A 20,861-nucleotide genomic window follows, 5' to 3' on the forward strand; every position below is an offset into this window, starting at 1 on the left:
TGTCTTGTTTTGTGAACCCTGGCGTGTCCCCTACACACGCACCTTGCCTTGCACCTAGCTTTGAACCCTGGCGTGTCCCCTACACACGCACCTTGCCTTGCACCTAGCCTTGAACCCTGGCGTGTCCCCTAGACACGCACCTTGCCTTGCACCTAGCCTTGAACCCTGGCGTGTTCCCTACACACGCACCTAGCTTTGGACGTTGGCGTGTTCCCTAACACGCACCATGCCTGGATATCTGTCGTGCCTCCTTGCCTGAACCCTGGTTTGCCTGCCGGATGCCCGGAACCTGCCGATCGCTGCCAGAGATCGTAAGCTGGATGACTGCGGCCTGATGTCCGGAGCTGATGTCCGCAGCCTGATGCCTAGATCATGTTGATCGTCACCAGCGGTCCGGAGTCCGATACCATTGTGCCTTTACCTGTACCTAGGCATGCCACCTGGCACATACTATGCTATGAACCTTGGTGTGCCTGCGAGCCCACCTTGCACGTTTTGCTTGTTTTCACGTTTGCACTGAATGTAATCCTGAAGATCTTAATGAAGATACCTTGCACTTACGTTTTGTCTTGTCTTGCTTCCTGCTTGTCCCTGGTCATCAGACACTCCCATAGTGTCCCCCTGAGCCGGCCGTCTGGTCCCAGCAGTCATGGTGGCTCAACCCCTTGGTCTTGCCCCTGACAATCCCTGTATAGGGGGTGGATTCTCACAAGGTCAGCTCGCCCTCGGTGGGTGGGTGCCACGACCCAGAGGGTCCACTCAAAAAATGGGCTCAGCAGGAGCTGAGTCCGTCACAATGGTAGCCATTTATCATCTGAAGGTAGAGGCCAGCAGGACAGGCCATAGCTACATCTTAACCATCATTGATCAATACACCAAATTTCTAGTGGCCGTCCCTGTGAAGGATTTAACTTCCCAGACTACACAGCGGAGGAGCAGGGAGAGGTAAGTATTGCAACTTGCAAGTGCTGTGGCCATGACCAAGCAGGGGGGGCACAATCGTGGTCGACTGTACTGGCACAGGGCCCCTCATAGTACGCTGGTGTGCCTGATGGCAAGTGGGCCCTCCCACTGTCTGAGACACTGTATTGTACTATGAGGGGCCCTTTGCCATTGCCGTCGGCCATCAGTGGGCCCATCAACCTGTTCAGAGCAACGGCACTTGCCCGGGTGTGCCAGGTCTTGACCCCAGCCGTTGGGGGAGGGGTGGGCAGACCAGTTAGGGAGGTTTAAAAATTGGCATATGTTGATGTGTTGGCTGGACATTCAGCTGCTGCAATGGGCGTAATTGGGCAAGTCCGAGGAAGAGGAGGAAAAAACCGAGACACTTTTCTGGTAACCTATGTGTCATCAGGGGAAGGTGGGACAAAATCCTTTGAAACCCATGCATGGTTCATTTTAATGAAGGTTAGATCATCAACATTTTGGGTCGACAGACGGGTCTTTTTTTCTGTCAGGATTGATCCAGCAGCACTGAAGACTCTTTCAGATAACACACTAGCAGCAGAGCAAGCGAGCTCCTGTAAGGCATATTGTGCCAATTCAGGCTAGGCGTCCAGTTTAGAGGCCCAACAGGCAAAGGGGAATGACCTGTAAGGGAGAACATTGATATGGGAGGAAAAGTAGTTTGTAACCATAGTTGACAACTGCTGCCTCCTGTCACAGTCGTGTGAGCGGTACTTGTGAAATCATTCCACAACATGGTCATTAAACCCCTGTCTCCAACGCCACTTCTGCTGTGTGCACCATGAACACCTCTGTTATGAGCTCATTTTCAGCTCCACCAGCTGGGAGTTCTCCTTCCGTTCTCCCTCTGGTAGTGACAGGAGGTAGTGAGGTTAGTTTAATTGGTAATGGTCTGCCACCTGACGAGGAGGATAGTGATTGGATCTCTGGAGTATCAGACTGGATATAAGACCGCTAACGCCCTATCCTGTTGCTGGGGATTCAGTCTGTTTCTCAGGTCTTGGACTTCAGCTCTGCTCCAGTCATCTCAAGTTAAGTTTGTTTTTTGCTAATGTTCACACTTGCTCTTGTTGGTCAACTCAGTTTTTGTGTGGTCAGCCAGCCCGGCTGGGCTGTGCTGAATTTCCACTCTTATTTATCTGTATTTGCCAATTTGTCTTTTTGTCCTTTATTAGATTGGCCTCTTTTTGCTCTTTCTCAGAATATTCCAGAGTGCTGATATAGTGGGAGAAGTCTAGTGACTTCAGGGTTAATTTTGTTATCAGATGCGTTGGACATTATTTTTGGTAGGGTTTTTTGGCAGATTGCAGAATCTTTCCTTTCCTGTCCTTTCAAGTTAGTTTGGCCCCATCGTTTGCTCAGCCTATTTTTCTGCCTTTGTTTGTGTTTTCATCTTGCTTCACCGTCAATACATGTGGGGGGGCTGTCTTTCCTTTGGGGTCTGCTCTGGGGAGTTAGTTTTCCTCTTTTCTTACTTTAGGCTTATTTAGCTCTCCGGTTGTGACGAGGCGTCTAGGACCACCGTAGGCACGCTCCACGACTGCTTCTAGTTGTGTGTTAAGATCAGGGCTCTGCAGTCTGCATAGTTACCAACCTCTCTGGTTTTCTGAGACTAAGCGTGTGTTGCTTTTTTCCTCCTCGGTAACCCATTCATAACAGAATCACCAGCCATACCGCAGATTCTAGGGTACTCAAAAGCAGGAAGAAACTGTTTAAGAAAAAAAAAGGGAAAGGAAAAAAGTGTCAGAATTTTTTTTTTTTTTTTTTAATATTTCTTCCTCTTTTTCTCTGGGGCCATAGGAGGATTTTTTTTCTCTCCTAATGGAGATTAAGCAACTGTCTGATTGTGCGGAGCAACTTGCTGCTGAAGTGCAGGGAATTTCTACCTACCTCATTCAGTCACATGTTGCTGAACCCAAGATCCCTACTCCTGATGTGTTTTCCTGGGATCGGTCTTAATTTTCTGAATTTTTAAGAATAATTGTAAATTATTTCTTGCCTTGAAGCCTAACTCACCGGGGAGCTCTGTGCAGCAGGTTAAAATTGTCATCTCCTTGCTGCGCGGCGATCCCCAGGTTTGGGCGTTTTCTCTGACACCTGAAAATCCTATTCGGACTAATGTGGATGCATTTTCTCAGGCTTTGGGGTTGTTGTATGATGAACCTAATGCCGTTGATCAAGCTGAGAGAACCCTGTTGGCATTAAGCCAGGGTCAGGATCCTGCAGAGTTATACTGTCAAAGATTCCGAAAGTGGGCGGTCCTTACTACATGGAATGATGGTGCACTGGCAGCTCTCTTTCGGAAAGGTTTATCAGAGACCGTAAAGGATGTTATGCTGGGATTTCCTGTTTCCTCTGGTCTGGATGGCTCTATGTCATTAGCCATTCAAGTTGATCGGCATTTATGTGAATGTAAGACTACACGGGAGGCGCTGCCACTTTCTGAGCAAATGTCTGAACCTATGCAATGTGATGGGGTGTTGTCTAGGGCGCAACGTCAGGAGTTTAGAAGGCGTAATAAGCTGAGTTATTTCTGTGGAGACGCCTCTCATATTATTTCTGTCTGCCCTAAACGAGAGAAACGTTTTGCACACACATTTGCTGTGGGCAGTGTACAACCTAAGTTCCTTTTGGCAATTACTTTGATCTGCTCCTTGTCCACATTTTCCACAAAGGCTTTTGTGGATTCAGGAGCAGCTCTGAATCTGATGGATTTGGACTTTGCTAAACATTGTGGCTTGTCCATGATGCCTCTGCAGATGCCTATTCCTTTGAGGGGTATTGATGCCACTCCTTTGGCAGAGAATAAACCTCAGTTTTGGACCCAGGTGATAATGAGAGTTGCCCCAGACCACCAAGAAAATTGTAAATTTTTGGTTCTGCATAATTTACATGATACTATTGTTCTGGGTTTCCCCTGGTTGCAAACTCATAACCCAGTTTTGGATTGGAAATCCGTGTCTGTGGTGAGTTGGGGTTGTCAGTGTGTTCTTAGGGACCCTCCTGTTTTCTCCACCTCTCCTCAGTCTCATGATATTCCTGATTATTTGGCTGATTTCTCTGATGTATTTAATGAGAGTAAGTCTGCGTCTTTGCCTCCTCATAGAAGTTATGACTGTGCAATTGAGTTGATGCCTGGGTGTAAATTTCCCAAGGGTCGGCTTTTCAACTTATCTGTACCCGAACATGATGCTATGCGATTCTATATTAAGGAGTCATTGGAGAAGGGTCATATTAGACCATCCTCGTCACCTTTAGGCATTGTTTTTTTTTTTGTGGCCAAGAAAGATGGTTCATTAAGACCGTGTATTGATTGTCGTTCCCTTAACAAGATGACGGTTAAATATCAGTACCCGCTACCTCTGATATCTGATGTATTCTCCAGAGTTAAGAGTGCCTGCTGGTATACTAAGCTTGACCTCAGGGGGGCGTATAATCTTATTCGCATCAAGCACGGGGATGAATGGAAGACAGCGTTTAATACTCCAGAGGGATATTTTGAGTACCTGGTGATGCCTTTTGGGCTCTCCAATGCCCCTTCTGTCTTCCAGTCCTTTATGAATGATATTTTTCGAAACTTTGTAGATAAGTTTTTGATCATCTATCTGGATGATATTTTGATCTTTTCTAGTGATTGGGATTCCCATGTGGAACATGTCCGGACTGTGTTCCAGATTTTGAGGGAGAATTCCCTGTTTGTTAAGGGATCGAAATGCCTCTTTGGTGTACAGAAGATTTCATTTTTGGGATTTATCTTGTCTCCATCGACTATTGAAATGGACCCGGCCAAGGTACAGGCCATTTATGATTGGGTTCAGCCTACTTCTTTGAAAGCTCTCCAGAAGTTTTTGGGTTTTGCTAATTTCTATCGTAAATTTATAGGTAATTTTTCTAGTGTTGTCAAACCACTGACTGATCTGACCAAGAAGGGAGCTGATGTGCTGAATTGGTCTCCTGAGGCTGTCTCAGCATTTCAGGAGCTTAAGCGGAGATTTACTTCAGCTCCAGTTCTACGGCAACCTGATGTCCCACTTCCATTTCAAGTGGAGGTAGACGCTTCTGAGATTGGTACAGGAGCTGTTTTGTCCCAAAAAGATCCTGTGACTTCTAAGATGAATCCCTGTGCCTTCTTTTCTCAAAAGTTCTCCCCATCTGAATGCAACTATGACGTGGGGAATCGGGAATTGTTGGCCATGAAATGGGCATTTGAGGAGTGGAGACATTGGTTGGAGGGAGCTAGACATCAATTTGTGGTCCTCACCGATCACAAGAATCTGATTTATCTGGAGTCGGCTAAACGCTTGAATCCTAGACAGGCTAGATGGGCCTTGTTTTTCACGCGTTTTAATTTTGTGGTCTCTTTTCTTCAGGGCACTAAGAATGTTAAGGCAGACGCCCTTTCTAGGAGTTTCTTTGCTGATTCTCTTAATGTGACTGAGCCTACTACTATCCTAGGTGAGGGCGTAGTTCTTTCTGCCATTTCGCCCGATTTGAGACGCGCCCTGGAGGAATTTCAGGAGGATGAACCTGAGCGTTGCCCTATCGGAAGATTGTATGTTCCTGACCAGTGGAGAAAGAGAGTGAGGTCTGAAGTCCATTGATCTGCATTGGCTGGTCATCCAGGTATTTTTGGTACCAGAGATTTGGTGAGTCGGTCGTTTTGGTGGCCTGCCTTGTCTCGTGATGTCAGGAATTTTGTACAGTCCTGTGGGACTTGTTCTCGGTCTAAACCCTGTTCTCGTTCTAGTGGGTTGCTGATGCCCCTCCCGGTGCCCAGGAGGCCATGGACCCATATCTCAATGGATTTTATTTCTGATCTTCCTGTCTCTCAGAGAATGACTGTTATCTGGGTGATTTGTGATAGATTTTCGAAGATGGTCCATCTTGTACCACTCCCAAAGTTGCCATCTTCCGCTGAGTTGGTACCCTTGTTTTTACAACAGGTGGTTCGGCTACACGGGATTCCTGAGAACATTGTGTCTGATAGAGGGGTCCAGTTTGTTTCCAGATTTTGGAAAGCCTTTTGTTCCAATTTGGGAATTCAGTTATCCTTCTCCTCCGCGTTTCATCCCCAGACCAGTGGGCAGACTGAGAGAACAAACCAGACCTTGGAGTCTTATTTAAGATGTTTTATATCTGCTGATCAAGATGATTGGGTCTCATTTTTGCCCTTGGCCGAATTTGCGCTGAACAATAGAGCTAGTTCTGCCACTTTGATGTCACCCTTTTTCTGTAATTTTGGGTTTCCTCCTCGATTCTCTTCAGGACAAGTGGAATCTTCGTCCTGCCCAGGTGTGGACACTGTGGTTGTGAGAATGCAGCAGATATGGGACCAAGTGGTGGATAAGTTGTCACTCTCTCAGGAAAAGGCCCAGCGTTTTTCCAACCGGCATAGGACCATTGGTCCCCGGTTTAAAGTGGGTGATATGGTTTGGTTGTATTCTAAGAATATTCCTATCAAAAAGTTGCATCTCCAAAATTTAAGCCAAGATTTATTGGACCTTATAAGATTTTGGAGATTCTTAATCCTGTCTCTTTTCAGTTGGCTCTTCCAGTTACGTTCAAAATCCATAACGTATTTTACAAATCACTGTTGACGAGGTTTGTTGAGCCAGTAGTTCCTGTGGCGGCTCCTCCTGACCTTGTTTTGGTTAAAGGCAATGTGGAATATGAGGTAGAGAAAATATTGGATTCTCGCTTGGTCAGACGGGGACTCCAGTATTTGGTCAAATGGAAGGGTTATGGCCAGGAGGATAAGTCTTGGGTCTCTGCCTCAGATATTCATGCCGATAGATTGGTTTGTGCTTTTCACCGGGCCCATCCTGATCGGCCTGGTGGCGTGGATGAGGGTTCGGTGACCCCTCCTCAAGGGGGGGTACTGTTATGAGCTCATTTTCAGCTCCACCAGCTGGGAGTTCTCCTTCCGTTCTCCCTCTGGTAGTGACAGGAGGTAGTGAGGTTAGTTTAATTGGTAATGGTTTGCCACCTGACGAGGAGGATAGTGATTGGATCTCTGGAGGATCAGACTGGATATAAGACAGCCAACGCCCTATCCTGTTGCTGGTGATTCAGTCTGTTTCTCAGGTCTTGGACTTCAGCTCTGCTCCAGTCATCTCAAGTTAAGTTTGCTTTTTGCTAATGTTCACGCTTGCTCTTATTGGTCAACTCAGTTTTTGTGTGGTCAGCCAGCCCGGCTGGGCTGTGCTGAATTTCCACTCTTATTTTTCTGTATTTGCCAATTTGTCTTTTTGTACTTTATTAGATTGGCCTCTTTTTGCTCTTTCACAGAATATTCCAGAGTGCTGATATATTGGGAGAAGTCTAGTGACTTCAGGGTTAATTTTGTTATCAGATGCGTTGGACATTATTTTTGGTAGGGTTTTTTGGCAGATTGCAGACAGTATCTTTCCTTTCCTGTCCTTTCAAGTTAGTTTGGCCCCATAGTTTGCTCATCCTATTTTTCTGCCTTTGTTTGTGTTTTCATCTTGCTTCACCGTCAATACATGTAGGGGGCTGTCTTTCCTTTGGCGTCTGCTGTGGGGAGTTAGTTTTCCTCTTTTCTTACTTTAGGCTTATTTTGTTCTCCGTTTGTGACGAGGCGTCCAGGACCACCGTAGGCACGCTCCACGACCGCTTCTAGTTGTGTGTTAAGATCAGGGCTCTGCAGTCTGCATAGTTACCAACCTCTCTGGTTTTCTGAGACTTAGCGTGTGTTGCTTTTTTCCTCCTCGATGACCCATTCATAACACACCTCTTCCATTGTGCCCACTACGGCTCGTGGGAGAGCCAGCACCGCTGCTGTGTGCTGGGAAAGCCTCAAACAAACGGTTTACCAGAGTTGCTTGTTTGTTTGCCAATATTATCTCTAGGTTCTCCTGTGGCATGATGTTGTGTAATTTGCCTTTGTAGCGTGGATCGAGGATGCTGGCCTGCCAGTAGTCGTCATCCCTCATCATTTTGGCAATGCGGGGTCCCTTTTTAGGTTCCGCAAGGTATAATCGCACATGTAGGCCAATGTTCCAGGTGTCAATGATGCACTGCCCGTGGAGGTTGGAGGAGCAGTTTCTGGCAAATCCACATCCCTACAGTCACGCACAAGCACTGTACCTGACCTTGGAACGCCAACATTTTCTCTTGCCTCCTGAGAAATATCCTCCTGCCCAAAATAATCATCCCCCTCATCCTCATCCTCTTCCTCTTCTTCCTCCACCTCATCCAGGACAGTTCCCTGACCAGACAATGGCTGACTGTCATCAAGGCTTCCCTCCTCCTCCTCCTCCGCTGCAGACGCCTGATCCTTAATGTGCGTCAAACCTTGCATGAGCAGACGCATAAGTGGGATGTTCATGCTTATGATGGCGTTGTCTGCGCTTACCAGCCATGTGCATTCCTCAAAACACTGAAGGACTTTACAGAGATCTTTCAGCTTTGACCACTGCACACCTGACAATTCCATGTCATCCCTCAAACTGCCTGCCTGTGTATCCTCCCACAAATGCATTACAGCCTGCCTCTGTTCACACAGCCTCTCAACCATGTGCAGGGTGGAGTTCCACCTTGTTGCAACGTCTACGCAGTGCTGGGGGAGGTGGAGCAATCGCTGCAGCTTCTGCATACGACTGGCGTGTACGGCCGAGCGACGGATGTGCGATCACAGTCTTCGCACCTTATGGAGCAGGATGTTAACTCCGGATAATTATTAAGGAAGCACTGCACCACCAGGTTCAAAGTATGAGCCGGGCAAGGTATGTGTGTGAGTTTTGCACGGGCTATGGCTGCCACAAAATTACTGCCGTTATCACTGACTACCTAGGCGGCAAAATCTCTCTCTCTCTTTCTCTCTCCCTCTCTCTCTCCTACTTCCACTCCCACTCCCACTCCAGCTACGCTATGCTCCGCTTCTCTCATTGGCTGAAAAAAGTCACGTGCAAGCATTCGGCGAAACCCGACTTTGACGCTTGGGTCGCCGACCGCATGGCCAACTTCACACTGTGGCCGGGCTTCATTTCATGAAACCCGACTTTGGTGAAAGTCGGCGACTTTTGAATCTGACCGACCTATTTCGCTCAACTCTAGTGCATGGACAATGCGGTCTTTCACATGCTGGTGGAGGGCAGGGATGGCTTTTCGAGAAAAGAAGTGCCAACTGGGTAGGTCATAGCGTGGGACAGCGTAGGCCATGAGGTCACGGAAAGCTTCGCTTTCAAACAAACAGTAGGGCATCATCTCTAATGAGATTAGTTTGGCAATGTAGGCGTTCAAACACCGTGTACGCGGATGAGTGCTTTCTTGTCCTACTCAGAGTGTCTGGTAGGGTGAGCTGGACTGGAGAGCTGCATATAGGGAAGTAGCAGTGGACTGGATGGAGTGAGAGGGGGATGGTGATGGTATTGGTGGTGATGGCCTAGATTCAGTGTTGTGTTGAAAAACCATTGTGATTCCCTGAGTGCTTTGGCCTTGCGACGACACCTCCACATTTAGTGCTGGTGGTGTGCTTAATGGTGGCGGTGGTCTTACAGTGTGGGTAGCGATGGAGCGTTGTTGGCTACCTTCAGTCGGAGCAGGTGCACATGTGCTACCTGAGGTTTTGTAGTCCGTCCACGCTTGTAAGTGCATGTTGATTAAATGTCTAAGCATGCAACTGGTATTCAAATTTCTGAGTTGTATACCTCGGCTAAAGGTCCTTCCGCACTTCTTACAGGTAACCTTTGCCTCATCAGTAGGATTTTGGACAAAGAAGTGCCACACTGCAATCTTCCTATTATGGTAAACATTTTCTGGCCTTGCACGCTGTGCTAAGTTGACCGTCTGGCCAAGCTGTCCTGCAACTATTTTAGTTTTTGTTCCACGTTTTAGGACAGCTACGGGCTGCTAGATAACTGCTGCTGCGATGTCAATGCCTGCTGCGGATCCTTCTCCTTATCTGAACAATTGCCAGCACCACCCTCCTCCCCAATGGATGCCAATCCGGGTCCAGAACTGGGTCATCCATCACCTCCTCTTCAAAGTCATCTGCACCTTCCTCTTTATCTTCCTCTGTGTCACCGTGTAAGGTGGTATAGCATGCGTGAAGGGGCACCTGGGTTTCATCAGGGTCAGATTCTGGCTCAATAGACTGCGAGAGCAATGTAGTGCTGTGGGTCAATGCACCAGCAGAATCTTCTAGCAGTGGCTGTGCATCAGTGCACTCCATGTAAGATTCATCTTGGACTGGGGAATTCAGGAATTGACTGGATAACCCAGGCATGGTATGTGAAAAGAGCTCCATAGAGTAATCTGAAGTGTGGGCTGCCGCATCCTTAACTTTTGGTGGGGGTGAAGGACACATGGAAAGGGTTTTTTTTATGACCAGAACCCTGCATTGACAACTCTGTGCTTGCAGGTTTCAACCGTTCAGAAGAGGAGGCAATAGAGCTGGTGGCCGTTTCGGCAATGTACACCAAAACCTTTTCCTGATGCTCCGGCTTTAAAAGCGGTTTTCCTACTCCAAGAAAAGGCAACCTTACAGGCCTTCTTGGGCCAGAGGATGACGCAGGCTCAACACCTCCTGCGCTAGCTGCTATTGTGCTTTTGCGAGAACCAGCCGATGCACCAGCACCATCAGTACCAGCTGCGCCCCCTGCCCACGTCCGCAGCCTCTTCCACCATACTTCCTCATGTTTGGGAAAATGTACCAAAAATATCAGCAGAGAGATGGTACTGTATGAGGAGCGTCCAGCTCTGAAGGTGTATTAAACAAATTAAATCAACGTATATATTATGTTAGTCACAGACGCTCTCACAGTATGTATTGGACCGTAATCCAACAAGTAGATATACGGAACTGTATCAGAAGTGTACAGTTGTATACAATTCTTGTGCAACTAACAATCTCCGTATATGTATTTACGGAGTGTCACACACACACGCTGACTAGGTATAAAAGTGACTGTAATGCGAACGGCAGATATACAATACTGTTGGAGAATCGGACAGCTCTATACGATGTGTGTATGTAAAATTGTCAAGCTCCGTGTATTTGTATACGGACTGACACACGCTGTCTCTGTCTAGTTTTGACCGTTATCAAACAGCAGATATACGAAACTGTTTGAAAAACGGACAGGACTCTAAGGTGTAGGTCTGAAAAAACGGAAAAACTCCTTGGCTTTTTTTCCAGAGTCACACACAGGTAGCTTCTATTTGTCCGTGCTAGAAGGCGGTACATGGTAGTGTGTGGGGAGCATACAACGCTGTACGGTGTGTGTATGTAAAATTATCAAGCTCCGTGTATTTGTATATGGACTGATACACGCTGTCTCTGTCTAGTTTTGACCGTTATCAAACAGCAGATATACGAAACTGTTTGAAAAACGGACAGGACTCTAAGGTGTAGGTCTGGAAAAACGGAAAAACTCCTCAGCTTTTTTTTCCAGTCACACACAGGTAGCTTCTATTTGTCCGTGCTAGAAGATGGTACACAGTAGTGTGTGAGGAGCGTACAACGCTGTACAGTGTTTGTAGGTAAAATTGTCAAGCTCCGTGTATTTGTATACGGACTGACACACGCTGATTCTGTCTAGTTTTGACCGTTATCAAACAGCAGATATACGAAACTGTTTGAAAAACGGACAGGACTCTAAGGTGTAGGTCTGGAAAAATGGAAAAACTCCTCGGCTTTTTTTTCCAGAGTCACACACAGGTAGCTTCTATTTGTCCGTGCTAGAAGGCGGTACACGGTAGTGTGTGAGGAGCGCACAACGCTGTACGGTGTGTGTATGTAAAATTGTCAAGCTCCGTGTATTTGTATATGGACTGACACATGCTATCTCTGTCTAGTTTTGACCGTTATCAAACAGCAGATATGTGAAACTGTTGGAAAAAAGGACAGGACTCTAAGGTGTAGGTCTGGAAAAACAAAAAAACTCCTCGGCTTTTTTTCCAGAGTCACACACAGGTAGCTTCTATTTGTCCGTGATAGAAGGCGGTACACGGTAGTGTGTGAGGAGCATACACCGCTGTACGGTGTGTGTATGTAAATTTGTCAAGCTCCGTGTATTTGTATACGGACTGACACATGCTGTCTCTGTCTAGTTTTTACCGTTATCAAAGAGCAGATATACGAAACTGTTTGAAAAACGGACACGACTAGGGTGTAGATCTGGAAAAACGGACAAACTCCTCGGCTTTTTCTTCCAGAGTCACACCCAGATAGCTTCTATTTGTCCGTGATACCAGCCGGGACAAGGTAAGGTGTGAGGAGCGTACACCGCTAGACGGTGTGTGAAAAAATGAATGCTCAGTAACTCACCAGGACAAAATAATAAAATTTGGAGTGCTTTGAAAAAAGCAGCTTGAACAGCAGTGTGCACACATCAATGCAGCTAGCAGGTAGCCTTAAAAGACAGCCTAATCAGCACCAGCACTGCTGCACACAACAAAAATCCTCCCCTTTCACTGCACACTAACTGTACAGTGAAAAGCGCTATCAGCTGAAGCAGTTTTTTTTTCTTCTTCCCTGCCTAATGCTCTCCCTGTTCAGAATCAGCAGCAGCAACCTCTCCCTATTGTAAGATCGGCATAAGTAAGATGGCAGTTGGCGTTCACAGCCTTTTATACCCACTGTGATGCCACACAAAGCAAGCCAATCACTTCAGTGCCCTTCTCTAAGATGTTGGTGGCCGCTGCACATGTCATCGCGTTGCCCACAGTGTGCGTCCTCCATCATTGGGTGAGAAAAGGCGCTGAACGCATCATTTGAAACGCGACTTTGACGCGCTGATCGGCGACCTCATGGCCGACCTCACGCTAGGGTCGGGTTTCGATCGGCGAAACCCGACTTTGGAGAAAGTCGGCGATTTTTGAATCTGAGCGACCTGTTTCGCTCAACTCTAGTCACTACAAGACTCCCCTCTTTTCTAATTTACTTTTAATGATTCAACATCCTTCTTACATTTTCTATGCCCATTTTAAAGTAAATAACCATAACCTCTCCATCCTTTTTCCCAATTGTCAGCAATCAATAATACTTTTTTTTTTTTTTTTTTTACAAAATACAATAGTACTTACCGAAAATGGGTAGAAAAGTTACTGTGTGAAAAGAAAAATACAAGACTTCACTGAATCGATTATGTTATGCTTTATTATATTATTATATACACTACATGTGTAATTGTTTTTATATCATTATAAATTATATGATATATTTATTATGTTGTTATATGTAATATAATGTTACATTGTCATATCTTAAATGATGCTTATCACAGTGTTTTATTATATTGATCTATATTAACAGTTATTATATATTTTATATTTATGTAGTCAAAACCACAGGAAGAGCTCGGTTTCTCTACACAGTCACCATTCGGAGAGATTAAACTTCATAGACCAGTTCCAGTTGAAAAATCTAATTTTTATAATTTGATTACCCGTTTTCTGGCCATTAAAAGTGACTCTGGGCATTGGAGGTAGACCTCACGGCAAAGAAAGCTTCAGGTCAAGAGCTGCCTTCTAATGAGAGGCATCAGATGGCTTCTACAACATTGGATATATTTTCCAAGTTTTCTAGGAGTCCAGAAGGTCTCCATTTTTTCCATGAGCCTCCTGGACTTTATGAGACTGATAATGGCCAGGGCAACAACTGTTCATTTGAGTGCCTAGCTCCAATATGGAAGCCAGAAGGATAGATTCAGCTTTGCCAGTGTTGACACCACTTGACTAGTAGCCAATGACATTTGTGAACATGTGCTACATGAGTGAAGCACTACACAAATACTAGTGGTCTACAACTTGGAAGGAAGGTTCTCTGCTGGCAAATGTGTCTTCTACTTTTATTTTACAGGTTCCCGTAATATTGTACTAGCTTATAATACGCTTAGTCCCAATAGTTTCATGCCATCATCCAATAGGTTTGCAAATAAGAGATTTGAGAAGGAGTGGACACTAGTGATGAGTGAGTATACTCGTTGATCCGGTTTTCCCGAGCATGCTCGGGTGTCCTCCGAGTATTTTGGCGTGCTCGGAGATTTAGTTTGTTACGCTGCACCTGCATGGTTTGTGGCTGCTAGACAGCCTAAATACATGTGGGGATTGCCTGTTTGTTAGGGAATCCTCACATGTATTCAGGTTGTCTAGCAGCCGCAAATCATGCAGCTGCGTCGACACAAACTAAATCTCTGAGCACGCCAAAATACCCGAAGGATACCCGAGCATGTTCTGGAAAAACCGAGAAACGAGTATACTCGCTCATCACTAGTGGACACCCCACCAATCATCATAGAGTGGACATCATAAAAAAATGCCACGCAAGATGGAAACCCGGGTAAGATTTATAGCCAATTCCTTGGACTCTGTAGAGATTTTAAAGATTTTGACAGTATCTTCTGTGCCCAAGATGGATTAAACATCCTGCCTAGGTAAAAGATTTATTTTAATAATCTAGAGATCCACAATTCCCTAAATGTAGACACACAGCACATTATGGTATAGTAAAGTGTCAGCTAAGGTTCAGTTTTCATGACTGATTTGCACTGATTTTAGGGGATTTTGGCTGAAACAGAGAACTGTCCTTCAGATACTTGTCATAGTGGTAAATTATTTGCATTTTGTTTTGGACAATGGGTCAAAAAATTATCTTTAAATGTTTTTATAGATTTTTTTAAGTCTAGTGTAAAATGATACAATGACTAATTATCATTGCGCTATTATTCTGTAATGTGCCATTTTTTTTACAGTTGTAAATAATATAACAAAATATACAAAAATAAACACAATAAAAAGAATAATCTCAATTTACAATGCAAGTAATATAGAATAAACACTTCTGTGTATCAGAAAGTACAAAAAAGTTTTTACTCAACAGACTATGTCTGTAATACTATTATATCTAGCAGACATAATGACTCCATGCATGACCATAAAAGAATAAGGATAATAGTATATAAAAGCTACAGTATAACACTATAATAAGTCCATAATACAATAGATGCATTCATACTCACAGGTTAGCAGACACAGGACTAGTGCTGACATGATGCCTGGGCTTATCTGTGGCTGAATGGATGTTGTTTTTCTCCTGTAGGAAAAGCATATGAAAAAAAATGAAATGTTGGTTTCCTGAAAACTGGAGGGACGGCTTCTGGGTTTCTGGACACAAAACTGCTTCAGCACCTTGTTACTGACCATTCACATGATTCCTGGGAAAGTTATAGGTCACTGTATTAGTATTGGAGGCTGAATTTTTAGTATATGGCTTTGCTAGTGGTGTGTGCAGTGCTCAAAAGAATATACCCAGGCTAGTTTCTGGGATGAGGTAAGTATCCTCAGCGGTACAAAGCGAAGGCACTCTTTGGTGACAAGTAGAGTTGAGCGACTTTGGTCGGATCGGGTTTCATGAAACAAAATTTGTTTCAGATGAAACTGGTCCGACTAGGGCAAAAAAGTCGGAGTTTCGTCCGAAACCTGACCCCAATGCAAGTCAATGGGGATTAAAAGTCGGCATTGAGCGAATGAATGTCATCCACTCAATGCCGACTTTTAATCCCCATTGACTTGCATTGGGGTCGGGTTTCGGACGAAACTCCGACTTTTTTTGCCCTAGTCGGACCAGTTTCATCTGAAACAAATTTTGTTTCATGAAACCCGATCCGACCAGAGTCGCTCAACTCTAGCTGACCAGTTATTTAGACGAGCCACCCATGCCTTTGACTTGTCTACACTGTCTATTTCCTTAGGGGACTATGTCTCCAGGTCACATTTCAAGCCAACATGTCAACCTGATCACCACCATCACGCTTCCCCAGGAGATAACTACAGGTTCACTTGAATTTAAATACCGGACTTTCAACCACACTGGATCCTGACAAATCTCTTCAGGGATCATGAATTTGGGTCCTGTCCACATGCCACCATTAAAGGCTCAAATCTCTTAGCCAAGGACATTACTTATCCATTTATAGCTCAACTTCAATGTTGTGAATCACTCACCAAGTCCCAATTTTTTGGTCAACACTTGATCCCGCAGATAACCTGCTCTCACTGCTCCTCACATGCCACTAGGCACCATGTCCCACCATCCATGAATCCAGAACCCCTCAGTAAAATTATGACTATCCTCCAGTGGGACAGGTTTCCACAGCCTATGGCCGAGGTCACGTTCTCCAGTCTAGCATCTCCACAGTGGTGCAATTTCTGGGCTCTCTCTAGCATTCTCCTTTGGCACCTGGATCTTCCTGTGCTTAATTAGCACCCATTGTGGCAATAGCCCCCCAAAATCCTCTCATTCATTCGTCAAGTCACAGCACTATTCAACAACCGTGGTTCCTGCAAAGCAAAAGCATTTATACGCAGTACAGCAATCCTTAAAGGCAAACTGTAGATCCTAAAGGAACATGCAATAAAAAGGAGGCCAAGCAAGAGATGAGTGCCAACTTTCTCCCTCTACACAGTACTCAGCTGTATACTCTCTGGCAGACAATGATATATACAGTATTTAGTCTACTTTTCACCTTGGACAAAACATTTCTGGGAGATAGTGTGCATGAAGTATGAAAACTGCAGACTGACAACATTTTGTTCCGATCAATGATTTCCTGTTTCCTGTTTGTCTGATCTAGGAATGCTCTGAATTCTCTTGCACAATTATTTCTAAGTATAATTATTGTCTGTGGAGTAAATTGATGATGAAGGTTTTAAACGCAAGTAAGGGAAACATTATATTATATTATATCAGTGATGCCATCACCAGTGTGTGGGACTGACTACCTATCATATATTTTATACAGGACAGGATGTTGTCAGCAGCAATAGATGACATACTTTTTTTATTTTGCTTGGAAAACTATGCAATTTTAATTAGAGATTTCCAAGTAATGGACAACCCTTTCGAAGATTACTGATTTCTGACAGTAGAAGTCAAACAGATGCCGATAGGCAAAGGAGGAGAAAACTATGTGCCCAGCGGAAAGTCTTGTGTCTTAGCCAGCAAGCAAGTGGGGGAAAGTAACAAAAACTATTAGGGTTCAGCCATCGAATAGCATAACTGAGAATAGGAGTGTGCAAATTGGCATACAAGAGCTACTACTACAAGAGATGTGAATATGAACACTCTGCACTGTGAATATGTGCTGTGCTGCTGACAGAGTTAAGGAGGTGCTGCTGAGGAGATTGTCAGCAGCCTGACAGAAGTAAAAATAAAGTGTCACAAATGCAAGTAAAAGGGATGCAAGTCCATTACTATATACCGACTGTCTACCTCTGTCCAAGACTGTTTCTTCTTATGAGATTCTGTAAACATCATGCATGTCAACTCATAAAAGACTATGTAATGTTCATGTTTATTAACTCCCTGTGAATAAAGTGGTTGTATTTTCACCTATTTGTATGCCCTTTGCCATCTCAGTCTAGAACTGGTCTCATCACTTTTGTAAAAGGGTATGCCACCACGTAAAAGAAAATAACCTCTCTACCAGTCCATGGGTAACAGATGGTCAATGTATGGCATCAGTCTGAGGTTAGCATGTTTTTCTTACCTATTTCTAACATATCACGAATTGTCAGGTTTTGGGAATTTGGAGCATAGCCATAGACTATGTGAATGGCACTTTAAATATTATTTTTATCCCACTGGAGGAGAAATATCTACCAGTCTACTCAGGTGTTGCTCTTCTAGAAGTCACCTTCCCTTTGTGTTCAGTGACTTCTGTGGTTTGCCTCAGTAGTACAGTGAGGCCATACTGTGACCTCAGACAACCATTCTTAGTATCTTACGTCTTGTGATAGTTTTTTTACTTTTATTTTATATTTGCACATTCAGTGAAAATTCTGCCAAAGGCTTCCTTTTTCTGTTTCTCTTATAGGTCTCATCCATCCTGTTAAGTGCATGAATTTCCTGTAATTACTCTAGGTCTTTATCCAATGCCCCCATATGATACAGTTACTGTTCCTGCTATTATATTGTAATAAAGAATTTCCATTAACATACAGTCATGTGAAAAAGTACGGTAAATATTCCTATTTAAGATTTTTTTAGAGCTCTTGGGGAATTTTTCACTTATCAGGGTCACTTAGTAAAAAAAAATCATTAAAAGGTCCACATGTTCAATCTCTGTTCCATCTGTTGTCTCTGGAACTGCTGGAAATAGCCAAATGCTGAAATCAGCAGTACCATGGCCAATGAATGGAGCAGAAGCCAAATATACACCCTGTTCTCGGAGTTACAAAGTCCCTATATTAGTAGCTGGAGGTCCCAGAGGTTGGACCATTAGTAAATTATCCCATATCCTATGTCTCACAAAAATGTACTGCAGCTGCTGAGGTGTATATTTTGCAAGGTATATGAATGTCATTGTGATTAGGCATATAATGCCCCTTACTTAAAATCATAAGAAATATTGTGTTCCTATGAATACAATTTGGAAACAAGTAGAAATGTGGGTGGTAATAGTTTTAAGAACTCACAATTTACTTGAGTTACTAAATATTTTCAATGAAAAACAGAAATGATGAGGGAAGTCTGACATTACAACAGACCTGAACTCCTCTGTATCATTGCTTCATGAAGAGAAAGAGGATGTGAAATGACAAAAACCAGACAAATGATGAAAGATTAAAGGTCGACTCCCGGAAATGTCTTGAAGCACAGAGTTGATAAGATGACATCGGTAGTAAATACATGCCTATATACAGTGGGGAAAATAACTATTTGATACTCTGCCGATTTTGCAAGTTTTCCCACCTATAAAGAATGGAGAGGTCTTTCTTTTTTATCGTAGGTACACTTCACCTGTGAGACACAGAATCAAAAAATAAAAAACAGAAAATCACATTGTATGATTTTTACATAATTAAATTGTATTTTATTGCATGAAATAAGTACTTGATCGCCTATCAACCAGCAAGAATTCTGGCTCTCACAGACCTGTTAGTTTTTCTTTAAGAAGCCATCCTACTCTGCACTCATTACCTGTATTAATTGCACGTATTTGAACTTGTTACCTGTATAAAAGACACCTGTCTACACACTCAATGACACTTCACCATGGCCAAGACCAAAGAGCTGCCTAAGGACATCAGAGACAAAATTCTAGACTTGCACAAAGCTGTGGTGGGCTACAGCACAATAGGCAAGCAGCTTGGTGAGAAGGCAATAATTGTTGGCAATTACTAGAAAATGGAAGAAACACGAGAAGAATCTTCCTCAGTCTGGGGCTCCATAAAAGATCTCGCCTCATGGGGTTAAGGATGATTCTGAGAAAGGTCAGGAATTAGCCCAGAACTATGTGGGGAAGGTGACCGGACGAATGGACTTGTCAGAAGAAAGAGGGGACGGTTTGTGCACTTTAGACAGATGTTAGTAATGACAGAATGGAAACAGCTAGGAAAAGTGTAGAATGGGTGCAGTACTCTGGTTTGACCATAAGATGGCAGGGGGGAGTGTGAGTACAGAACCTGACAGCAGCTTATGGCTCTAGAAACCGTTAGTCATGGGGGGTGGGATTACAGGGAGCCGGGAAGGTTATAGATAGGACAGGAGGGTTCCAGAAAGTTCCAGTCCCAGGAGGAGCTCAGAAGGAGAGGAGTCAGTGAAGGAGTACGGACAGTGTGGAAAGCTCAACTAGGGGACTGAGTAGAAAAGAAGTCAGGGGGTGGCCCCGACACGTAGAACCGCAGAACAGACGAGGCCCCGGGGGTACCAAATTGACGACGACCTCTGACCGGTGAAGTGCTGGCGGTAGATAGGCATAGGGCGGTCCCAGTGACAGAACCGTGAGAAACATCACAACGACAGAAGAAAGGTGTGTGTACCCGGGTCTGAATATGGAGAGCTGTGGAAGAGCTGCGGTGTATTGCTGAGGTCGTCAGGAGGACGGCTAATAAACTTGGATCTGTTGTACCCAAAAAACTGCCTCCGTCTCTTGTCTGTGATGTCTGTTCGCGGTAAACAAGAGACCACCCCCCAAGCTGGGCCACCTTCCTACATTTGGCGCAGTCGGCAGGATCGCTGCCACCAATACTTCAACTTCAGCGGCAAACCTGCGACAGAAGAAAGAAAGTAAAAGAACTTGAGCTGCTTTATTGGTAGATTATAAATTTGGGACTTGGTTTCTGTCACCAGAAGAACCAGAGCGGTACCAGAACTGGAAAGATGTCTGTGGCGATTTGACACCAAAAAGAGACACAGACATTGCTAATTGATCTGGATGATCCGGGGCTATATCAGATCCGCCCCTGGGGGCAGTGGTGTTCATCTGGAGATAACCGCCCCCTCATGTTGGACCCTGGAAGATGGGTGGAGAAACCGACCACCGCACCACCCAAGAATGGGAGTGGCCCGGGTGGAGAGACCTGCTACGGCTGTTTGGCACCATTCAGCTACTGGACACCGGACGGAATGAGACGCTGCGGCTGTCGTGGTATCGGACGCCTGGAATGGCGGTGGCACCAGGAAATCGAGCCTCGTCGGGAGACCTGCCCAGGAAGCCTCCCCGTGGAACCACCGAGCCTGGAGGCCGACCCTGCCGGACGGCAGGTTGAAGATCAGTGGCTGGGGAAGGAGTGGAGGGAGAGCCTGCTGGGAGCCGCGGCACCTGGGAAGGTGAGCGTGTCCCCGGCCCCGCCGGCGGCACCCCAGGCAAACCCCGTCCCCACGCTTCGTGTACCAGATAGACCTCGGGGTCCCGACATCGGTCCTCAGCCTCCCCGCCCGACTTCTCGCCCTTTGGTGTCTCCGGCTCCAGACAACTACATGGTCCTCGCAGGCTGACCCTCGCCACTTACATTGATCCAGAGCCACCCCCCCGGCGACACCTCGTGCTGTGGTGTCGGCACGGAACCAACCCGCGGCCGCCCCTACCGCGCTCCATCTTCCGGCAGTGGCCTATTCATCTGGGCCTGCCGCCATGTCGGCCCCACTC

At 45.2% G+C, this 20,861-nt stretch overlaps 2 protein-coding genes across 4 annotated transcripts in view; one reads left to right on the plus strand and one right to left on the minus strand.

Annotated features, from left to right (window-relative positions):
* LOC141082908 (Fc receptor-like protein 5) overlaps nt 1-15,040 on the minus strand; it is a 77,225-nt gene extending 62,185 nt beyond the window's left edge. For all 3 annotated transcript variants that reach the window (XM_073566958.1, XM_073566957.1, XM_073566956.1), the window contains exons 1-2: nt 14,949-15,040; nt 13,015-13,035 (exon numbers count right to left, since the gene is read on the minus strand). In XM_073566958.1, coding sequence (XP_073423059.1) covers nt 13,015-13,035; nt 14,949-14,979 — 52 coding nt within the window. In that variant the 5' untranslated portion in view covers nt 14,980-15,040. The remainder of the gene's footprint in view (nt 1-13,014; nt 13,036-14,948) is intronic.
* LOC141082910 (uncharacterized) overlaps nt 1-20,861 on the plus strand; it is a 221,842-nt gene that overhangs the window by 44,554 nt on the left and 156,427 nt on the right. The window lies entirely within an intron of this gene.

The sequence above is a fragment of the Dendrobates tinctorius genome, unplaced genomic scaffold, assembly GCF_039654945.1.
Source record: "Dendrobates tinctorius isolate UK_male_01 unplaced genomic scaffold, ASM3965494v1 ptg000019l, whole genome shotgun sequence".
NCBI lineage: Eukaryota > Metazoa > Chordata > Amphibia > Anura > Dendrobatidae > Dendrobates > Dendrobates tinctorius.